This window comes from Mizuhopecten yessoensis, unplaced genomic scaffold (genome assembly GCF_002113885.1).
Source record: "Mizuhopecten yessoensis strain PY_sf001 unplaced genomic scaffold, ASM211388v2 scaffold9911, whole genome shotgun sequence".
Classification (NCBI taxonomy): domain Eukaryota; kingdom Metazoa; phylum Mollusca; class Bivalvia; order Pectinida; family Pectinidae; genus Mizuhopecten; species Mizuhopecten yessoensis.
Window position 1 is genome coordinate 6,626 of NW_018408284.1, and position 10,711 is coordinate 17,336.

The 10,711-nt window shown below is 33.8% G+C and overlaps 1 protein-coding gene across 1 annotated transcript; it reads left to right on the plus strand.

Moving 5' to 3' along the window:
* The first annotated feature begins 2,951 nt into the window (after positions 1 to 2,951).
* LOC110459018 (multiple epidermal growth factor-like domains protein 10) lies at positions 2,952 to 10,625 on the plus strand. The gene is made up of 12 exons (XM_021511036.1): positions 2,952 to 3,164; positions 4,238 to 4,486; positions 4,957 to 5,055; positions 5,502 to 5,600; positions 5,927 to 6,022; positions 6,506 to 6,598; positions 8,368 to 8,463; positions 8,694 to 8,789; positions 9,405 to 9,491; positions 9,846 to 10,004; positions 10,196 to 10,307; positions 10,421 to 10,625. Exons 1-12 carry the CDS (start codon positions 3,137 to 3,139, stop codon positions 10,578 to 10,580), a joined length of 1,374 nt encoding a protein of 457 aa, XP_021366711.1. The 5' UTR covers positions 2,952 to 3,136; the 3' UTR covers positions 10,581 to 10,625.
* The last annotated feature ends 86 nt before the right edge of the window (positions 10,626 to 10,711 follow it).

Sequence of the window (10,711 nt, forward strand, 5' to 3'; positions counted from 1 at the left end):
GTTGATGAATTATCAAGCTTAAAGCCTTAACCAGATATAAAAAAAAGCTTTTTTATTTACAAGAATGTTTCGGGTAAATAAAACCATGATTGACTGTTTGGAATCAGTTTAAGCTAACCGAAGAGCAAGTGAGCTTATGCCGTGGGTTCGTGCCCGTCGTCCGTTGTTTTACTTTAGACGACTTCTTCTGAGTAACCAAAAGATCCAGGATGATGATATTTGGTCAATAACATGCTGGGATTAAGGACTAATACATATTTTCAACTGAAGGACACTTCATATGATGTTAAAGTGGTTTTTTTATGGTTACAGGTCTGTTTATTTACCTGTAAAAACGTGTTACTCGGACGTTTCACAATGATTTTTGGACATTGCCCTAGCTATAATCATATACTTTTGAGGCTGGTATGTCTCTCCTCACTTTGTAAAAGGGAAATTACTCCCGCATGACTTAGGTATATAAACGANATACATATATATATATATATATATTCCGATTTTGAATGAGGTGTCTGTGAGTATGACATACCAGGGGGTTGAAATTTAAGGTATCAATTCCACTTTCTTAGAAACTTGTTGAACCTTAAGGTTACAGGTGTGAAATTAACATAAGGTAAGCGATGCAGTCTCATTGGGACTGTTTTTATACCCATTAGTTAGCATACAAATGTACAAAGTGGTTAAAAATCCAAACATGATATACATAACATAATTATATGTACATTGTTTACATTATGCATTATGCCATAACAAACATGACACAATAATTCTAAGGTTCTTTGTTTACTAGTTCAACCAGTGTTTAGTCAGACAAGGGGTGAGAGCAATGACAGATAAGGTACCGACCAGCCTGCGGTAATCAGATAGTCAAATTATAAACCTTATCCACGTTTGTCTAGTCTCTAGAATCAGACATCCAAGTGATCAACATTATTATATTTTGTTTCTAGCTAATTAAATTTTCTAGAGACGGGGGCCAATCTATGCATATCATATCGGTAAGCTTGTGACCGAAGGTTTGTACAAAAGAGTATACCCGAGGTTAGGTGAATTAATATAAAAAAATAAAAATAAACAAAAGCAGTGAGGACAAATCATAATGTAATTGTTCGTGCAGATACGGCGCCCCTGCGAAAAAATACACATACCACCCTGTACTTACGTCTCCTGTTTAAATGTACATTTCTGGGAAAATCTGAATATGAACATATCATCATCTCATGTTTACCCCGCCCAAAGGGCCAAGTTATCGTATGCCGTGGTGCGGTGCTCGTGGTTCGTCCGTCTGTCCTGCGTAAACCTTTTATTTTAAACATGTTTTTCTTGTGAATAATTAAGAAGCATAAAGGGTCGATAGTTGGCCAGTAACATGCTGGCATGTAGAACTACCAAGTTTGTTTTTCAAATAAATGACCTTCGCCTATTTTAAAGGTCAAATATGTCAAAATCTGTTAACAACTTCTTCTTAATAACCAGAAGGTTCGGGATAGTGATATTTGGTCAGTAGCATTCCTGTATAAAGGGCTACCAAGTTCATTCAAATGAATTATCTGAACCTGAATTATAGGTCACAGGGGTCAAATATGTTTAAAATCATAAAACGACTTCTTCTGAATATCCATGACACCAAGCATGAGGAAATTTGGCCATGAGTTTGCTTGGATGAAGAACTACACAGTTAGTTCATTCAAAAGAACTTGACCTGAATTCAACATCACAGGGGTCAAATATCTTTAAAATCTTAAAACGACTTCTTCTAAATATGCACGTAGTATACTACGATAATGGGCTACTAATTTTGATAAAAATGAATGACATTGATCTGTCGTCAAGGTTACGGGGGTCAAATAGGTATTAAGTCTTTAAACGACCTCGTCTGAAAAACGAAAAGGTCCAGAATGATGATATTTAGCCCGTAAAATGTTCGGATGAAGTGCAACCATTTTTTTTTTTTCAAATTAACGACATTGACCTTTAATCAAAGTCACATAAATCAAACGTGTTCAAAATCTCTTAACGACTTCTTCTGAATAACCAAAAGGCCAAGGATGATAATATTTGGCCAGTGTCATGCTAGGATAATGGACTACCGGGTTTGTTAAAACGAATGACCTTGACTGATATTCATGGTCACAGGTGTCAAATTTGTTTCAAAATCTTTAAACGGCTTCTCCTAAATAAGCAGGAAGCATAGAGTGATAATATTTGGCCTGCAGCAAGCTTGAATGAAGAGCTATCAAGTCATTTGAATGACTTTGTACCTAATGAGATAAGGTCAAATTTGGTCAAATTTGTATAAACCATTAAATGACCCTATCTCAATAAACAAAAGGTTAGAGTGGTGATATTTGGCAAGTTGCATGCTGAGATAAAGGGTTATAAATTTGGTTCGTTTGATGACCCTGTTCGACTTTCAATGTCACAGGGGTCAAATATTCTAAACATCTTTTAACATGTTCTTTTTAATAACTTATAGCCTTACATCTTTTCTTTTTTTTTGCTTGATGCTTTACTTTGGATCAATTTTTAGGTTACAGATGTGAAATTACTACCAGGTGAGCGATGCACGCCCATTGGACCTTTTGTTATCTCTTATCTTTATTCATTTATTTTGTTATTGTGCAATATTTTTTTTTCGTGCGGGTATTGTCTGTGACTTCTTAAGGGCGATTAAGCAGTTTTAATTAGGAGTCAAACATAAGTAAAAAAAGTCCTTGTTCCTTTTTTTCTAACGATTTTGTTGGTATATTTGATTTTTTTTTAACTTCATCAAAAATGGTTCTCCGTTAATTTCTGCTCATCATTCCTGTTATTTAATACTTGAGTTTACCATCAACACATGCATACATGGATGACATTGCAATGCTGAGAATAGTGACAATGATTAGTACTTTAGAGCAGGAAGATTCATATATAGAGATAAACAATGATAATTCATTCTTTTACAGTTAACACCTGTCGTGAGGCAACTGTCAAAATCACCACTCAAAGTTCAAACCACAGTGCTGCATACATTAGTGGTAAAGCAGTAGATGGTTGTAAAAAACAAACCTTCGACAGCGACAATTGTTGTTCACATACATATCCATTTATAAAGGAGGCATGGTGGCAAGTAGATCTAGATGGACTGATCGTTATGGAATACGTCAAAATATACTACAGAGGTGAGTTAACAACTATTTTGATTTTTTTATTCAACAATAAAACAAAACTCGTGCTTTTAAAGGTTTTACGTGTCATTCGTGGCCTTTAGACGTTACTGTGTTGTCTCACTGCATGTCGTGAAAGACGACTAATGTAACTCGACCTCCATCCCCATCCCACCCGTCTTCATATTGCACTGGTTATTGCAAAGTCGTTGAGCCCTGAGTTGATATTATTGACATTCAGAAACGATATTTACATAATAAGTATTGAAGGATATTTTTATTTAGCTATAAATTGTTAAACGGCCCGTTATGCCTACCCCGAGAATGGTAAAAAAAACAACGAGAATAGCTTGACATGATACGTCATAACAACACAGAAAGCAAAATGCAGTGTACATTCAATGACGTAAATCGTATACAATAAGCATGGCAGGTTGTCTATGTTGTTTGTAATGCTTTCCATCAAGTCGACATTCTGACTAATGAATCGTCTCTTCACCAGAGGTTTTCATAATACGTTTTATATAGACCCTGGTTGTATTCTTGGTTTTTAACGACGGGCTGTTATATATAATACTGGTATTGTAAACATCAGGTGTTGTAACTCGGTTTTCTGTTTATACGTAAGCACACGACATCGGCCGTTACATATACATGTACTTCTGTCCGTGTTCATATGGATATGAGTTGTGACAAAGCCAAGCCTTGATAGGCACACTTTTATTAAGGGAAATTACTGATAAGAACAACCAGCATATAATCAATGATTTCTTCTTTTTTACATGCTTTACTGTGATATATCAATCTAATGGAACATAACAGAATCATTATCGATTGAAAGATAATTTGTGTTCATCTTGATAAATATATCTAGTTAATAATAAGGGCAAAACGGTAAGTGTTGCAAAGTAGGGCGTCAGACAGTGAGTGACAAATGAAAATCCCTAATTCCTCTTGATACTTCTGCATCAGTCGCCTGTTATAGAACATGCAGTGGGTGTTTTCCTGGCGAAAACGCGAAAATAGTATTGCGTAAAAACAGTATATACGCATAAGCTCTAGTGTATTACATTGTTTATCAAATTTAGATCAAGTGTATCAGCAACGACAACGATTTGGTGGTTATCAAGTATACCAGTCGAACACGTCGGATTGGCGGAACGGTCACCTTTGTCATATAGACACAACATCAACGTCGGCCGCGTTGTCATTGACTCCTGAGATCAATTGTACAGGTAGCGCCCAGTACTTGACAATATACAGCGACAGACGGTCAGGAGGTCTATGGTGGTACTCTGAAAACGCTATTCTGGAGCTTTGTGAGGTAGAAGTCTACGGTACGTAACTTACAATTTAACCTTAAAGAATTGTATTTACCCCAGTAGAAAATATTGAGGGATAATGGAACTTTTAGAAGTAGTATTTTAGACAAAAAACCAATATTAATGAATCTCTTTTGAAGATAAATGATTAACCATAACAACATATTTGCAATATACTTAAAGCATCTGTTATTTTTGTTTTTACTTTTTGGTTTAGTTACAGGATAGGTGTCTTCCATTTCAATACTCATCTTTGCCGTTTGTTATGTTTTGTTTGTCTACAAGTCAGTGAATTATGTTGCCATCAACAAGTTCGTATACATTTTTGTGCATCATTATAACGTTGTGGAAGATGTAACATATACAGAAATGTGTACATCCAAGGTATGAAAGAACAATAAAAAATGGTTAATTATATATTTTATTAGTTATTTAAATGATAACTGATGGGCTTATTTCCGAACTTGTATGCTGATACATTTCAGGTTGTCCGCTTGGGAAATATGGTGATGGTAATTGTGATTCAAATTGTGGTGTAGGCTGTGCCAATAGCCTGTGTGATCCAGTGACCGGAAGATGTGCATGTAAGTACATGCATCTAAAGATATTAATACTGGAAAAAAAGTACAACATGCCATTTGCCTATGGAACGAGAACAAACAACTACGTTTATCATTCATTTTTCTATGCATGGAGACCGTTGAGATAAAACTCATTTTAGGTATTAACAAAGAGTGTATGTCGTCATCATAACTTGATTCAACATACCGTGTATTGTCTTTGCTTTGGCGTCGTATATGCTTTATGTTCAGTGATAACATATATACATGTTTATCATGCAAACAATATAATATCATGCTCATTATAACATTATAACATTTTCTTATTCAAGTAAATCAACATATGGTAATCAGTCTTCAATATACAATTCTACATTCTATGTAAAATATCGCCACATAATTCTAAAATCATTGTAGACAATGCGTCTTATAAGTATATGCATTATGTACATGTTTCATATTATTTTTAGACTGTGCAGTTGGATACTATAGGCCTGGATCTTTATGTGTAGAATGCCCCCCTAATTGTTATGATAGCATATGTAATGCAGAATCCGGTGTTTGTTCTGGTAAGTGATTCCATGTACTTCAGCTTAAATCAACTTTTATATGGATATTTTTGTTTACATTTTGTGTTAAGTTAATTTCTTGTCATAAAATATAATGCATTCGCTGTGAGGTTTATAATTTTACTTTTTTATAATAAATTAATGAGATTCGGTTCACAATAAACAATTTGCCTTGCTCAATTGTGTTTTGAAATAATCATGTATTAAGCATCATTAAGTACAATTACATTATCAGTGGCAATTAATGACCTAAAACTTAGATAAGGAAAATGTAGTCCTTACAATTTTTCGGTTTCTGACTTGTTCTTTGTGATTTTCTATGAAAGCGTGTACTCCCGGGTATTATGGCAACCATTGTAATCAGACTTGTCTGTTCAACTGTAAAGACAACCGATGTATGCAAAGCAATGGAGAGTGTGAAGGTATGTATCACTGGAAAGTATAAAAAACGTGTAGAGAAATGTGTTATCTAATGATTAGTTAGGAAATTATATATAATTCACATATGTATGTGTCATGTTTACATAGATAAAGCAAATACATGTTGATAACATTAGGATTTTTTTATAACGTCTAAAAAATTAAAACTAACGTAGGTTTTCGGTAAAATTAGTATGATCTTTGCGTTTCATACTTGCTTAAAAGTTGGATACCAATACTATCTTTCAACATCAGGAATCCAAAAGGTTGATAACCGGTAAATGTGTCATATAACGCGTTTGATTAAAAAAAAAAAACAAAAAAAAACATAGCTTTGGAAAACAAGAGGATTCTTAACTTATATTCATGACATGCATACAATACAAAGTTGTTCTATATGAGATAGGTTTGTTTTGTCTATTAATATGTGCGTCAAATGTCAATAGGAAAATATATAAAGTTCGTTTTGATTTTGCATTTGCCAGACTGTGAGGATGGATTCTTCGGATCGTCCTGTGATAACTGCTCTGTCGGTTGTCCCAATCGTGTTTGTGACAAAATATCCGGAAATTGTAGTCGTACGTATTACAAAAAAGAGCACATGATCTACTCACTGATGGCTTATATTTCATTATATCTCATAACCTATTTTCCTGAGTTTGAATGTGTGATCCAATTGTCAATGAAATCATATTGTGATTATGGTCGTTTATTTGCGTATATATCATTACTTTATATTGCAATAAAGAAAAACATTTAGCTGTTTAAGAGAGCATATAAGATATATATCACTGTCGCTGATACCAGATTATTGTTAATGATTAAATTAAAGCATCCATGGACAAACACAATCATTATAAAAAGCCCATTTATTAACTACAGTCAATCAGAGCTGATTTAGACACGCTTCTTCTATATGTACACTGCATACGTATATGTGCATTATGCTCTAAAACTCTATGGATGTTTGAGAAAACTATGACTAGGATATACAAAGACTATGGAAACGGCTAACCTGCATAGGTAGAGAGAAAAAGTGACATGATTTATCCAAATGCATGTCGTAAGATGCGTCTAATGTGGAGCCCTTTCCATGATCCATGGCTGCTTTGAGCGCAATTAATGGATATTTAAAGGTTTACAAACGTAATGTTTACATACAAATTAAACAGATGATTGGTTATAATTATTTCCTATTTTTCATATAAGTTTGCATTCAATACTAGTGTTTTACTTCCATACAATATTACCAAGCTTTAGGAAAATAACTGCAATAAGATTAATCAGTTTGGAATATATGTGATATCAAAGATTGATTTCGTCGAGTGACATAAACATATACAATTTCTCCTACATCGTTGTACAGGTAAACAATACAACTATCTCACTCAGTAATAGCTTAACAAAGGGTTTAGTCGGTCTTGAAACATTGCGACACGTTTAATACGTACATTGTTTGTGTAAAAGTATATGGTATCATATGGGACGATTATAGTTAATGTGAATGTGAAAAAATAGAAAGAAAGTATCTGTGGCCATAATCTGCTTTGCTTCCCATTACGCTGTCTGTATCCGCTCTGCATCTCTTTACACACCTGATTTTCCCTACCCCTGCCTCCCCACACCAAAACGCGTTGATTCACTCAAGCTTAGGTAAAATCTTAACTATATTTCGTAATCAATATTTCGCACATGGAAACGATTGAAATAAAAAACAGAAATTTCGGCTCCACATATTTGTGTACTTTTAGCTTTTTTGGGATGAAGTGTGATCAGTTATGTTCTTCTAGTTGTAAACACAACACATGTACATATTTGTGTACTTTTAGCTTGCTTGCACAGCTTTTTTGGGATGAAGTGTGATCAGTTATGTTCTTCTAGTTGTAAACACAACACATGTACACAATACGAGGGGAAATGTACAGGTTTGGAACTTTGTCATTGCAATTAGTTTAAGCAGAACTAATTTGTTTTTGTACTCTCTGATATATGTGTATTTACAATAAAACGCTCAAGGGCAAGCAAATTATGTAAAACATTTCTAAAAATCTAATCATAGGTATTTAGATCTTCGTTTGGTATGCTCAAAATAATGTTTTTAAATTATTTGTTCAAATTTCATATGATTGACTATATTTCTAAATGTAGTTGAAGATAGATACGATACAATTGTATTATTATCTGAAAAGAGATGCAAATGTACTTGTAAAATCGTATTTATTTTTTATTTAAGCCTTCGTTTTCTTGTAATTCTTGTTTGAATATATAACAAATATAATTTGTTTTTAATGTAAAGTGAACGATGTATTTATTTAGTCTCAAATAACTGCCTATGTTGTTATTTAAGCATGCAGACCTGGATATTTTGGTGTTACCTGTAACACAAGCTGCCCGTCCAATTGTAAAGGCGATGTATGTAATCAGACCAGTGGGATATGTACAGGTATGGTGAGATGTAAGGTTATTGACAGAAGTAGAAACTTGATATCATACGTCAAGAGGATACTTTAAATTTACATTATTAACACACAGATTATATAAATCAAATAACAAAAGGGCGTATTTTTATTTCACAGCCTACAGCAAGGCAAATGTAATTGCCATAATACAAATCTTATGTAAACATTACTGCAAGGAGACGTCAGTGCATGTATTTGTTTAATTGTGTTTTAGAATGTGCACCCGATTTTTATGGCATTTACTGTCAGCAGATTTGTCCGGCAAACTGCCGAGACTCGCTATGTGCCAGAGGTAGCGGGGATTGTTCAGGTAAAATAATGCTCGCAAACAGAGTCACTTTTTCTATTTGCCGATCATTTCATTTTTTTGATAATAAAAAAGGGTACGTTAAGTTCGTTGTATGTGTTAAAAGTCTCATGTTCCGTTCGGTTATGTAACATGGTTGCTGTGGCCTATAATTGTTTGACATATACATGTATTGAGGCCAAGGACATGTGAATTATCCTTCTCTTTTTTTTTTTTGGCAAAACATTATTATGTTGGTGCATTATGGCATTGGACATTCCATCTAATGTATGATTTGTGACAACACGGTTTGTGTAGGGGACGACTTCTATTATGGTCCCCATTACAATTCAAGCTTGTTCAATATTGCTACTCAAGACATTTCTGTTTAATCTAAAGGCAAAACAATCTTAATAAATCATTGGCATTTCTAGAATTCAAAATTGGATTGTACGGGACAACTTTTAATAGTAATTGTTTTGATTAATGACCGGATATGCAGTCAATCGGGCTTAAAAAGTGAGGGTTAGTAAACTTAATTTAAATTAAATCATAATAACGTTACCCCATTTGATTTGGCATTAGGTGTAATGCACAAAATGAGTCGTATGTGTAAAATATGAAATATTTGTATTGTAGCATGTGAGCCTGGTTTCTTTGGACTAAATTGTAATATGACATGTTCTGGTCATTGTGAATGCCAACAGAACAACGGAACGTGCATAGGTACATTTGCCCTATCATTAACGTACAGAACATTCTGTCAAAGTATCTATGACTGAGCTATTAATCATGCATAGAAAAGATAGTTTAAAGTGTAAGATTCACATTACGTACTATTATTGTAAAAAGCCAATGAATCATGTACATTTTGCTTCATTTCTTTATCGTTAATTATAAATGTTTCACCTGAAACATCTTTATCTTTTAATATTTTATTTTTACTCCAATAGAGTATTTCTAAAAGCTTCACAAATCTTATTTTAATCCATTCTAATAAAGATGTTTTTTTATGATAACATGTGATTACCAAACTCACTTATTTTTTTGCAATTACACCACTTCAATTTGTATTATTAGCTTGTACGGGTGGATATTTTGGACTTAACTGTGAAGAGAAATGTGGGCAGTGCAGTGCTGAGTCATGCAGTAGGTCTTATGGGTTATGCTTCTGTAGCGACAAGACACACGGAACATGCGGGTGTAAACATGGCTGGGAAGGAGAGAAGTGCACTACACGTATTTTGTTTTATTTTGTTTTATTTTCAAAACTAATAACTTTGATGTGATATTTCACCTGGTTAATGTAGATTTTGTCATAAAAGGCAATATGGAAATAACGAAACTAGAACAACACATGTAATATCTATTTCATATACATTGATCGAAAAGGAGTTGTCATTGCATCAACGCACCTGTGTTTATTTCAGAGAAGGTAATGAAAGTCTCATACGACCAAACAGGAACGTACGCTGGTGCTGGTGTTGGAGTAGTGATTGTTCTTGTTCTTGTTGTTATAGCAACTGTCATCATCCTTAGAAGGTATGCACTCACGGTAATTGTATTTTAAACCTTTGCGAATGATATTCCAATATGCTATTTTTATATTTATTGATCTTTTACATTTCGATTCTGTTTCATGTCTGTATTTTCAGGAAACGATTTTCAAAACACAAAAAAGAAAATCAACGTGAATACAGAGGCAAGACGTTTACAAATGTAGAGTCTTTACCAATCCCGTTTGAAACGTCAGACACGCAAACAAGTAGTGGAGGTAATTGTGTAGATATAAGTTACCACGTATTAATGTCATAATCAAGTAAGGTGTTATCTGCATCACTGTTGTTTTATGTAAATGTCGAGGATAACATTTGACTGGGTCAAACATTATCTTAGTGTTACAGCAGTAGTAATACATTTTGACTTTTGATTATAAGTCATTGTCG

Bases quoted from the DNA above. Each gene is read 5' to 3' on its own strand.
- LOC110459018 (XM_021511036.1), top strand. From the start codon at position 3,137: ATGGAATACGTCAAAATATACTACAGAG. The intron at 6,599-8,367 runs GTACGTATTACA...TTGTTATTTAAG, and splicing joins AATATCCGGAAATTGTAGTC to CATGCAGACCTGGATATTTT. The intron at 10,005-10,195 runs GTATTTTGTTTT...TGTTTATTTCAG, and splicing joins AGGAGAGAAGTGCACTACAC to AGAAGGTAATGAAAGTCTCA.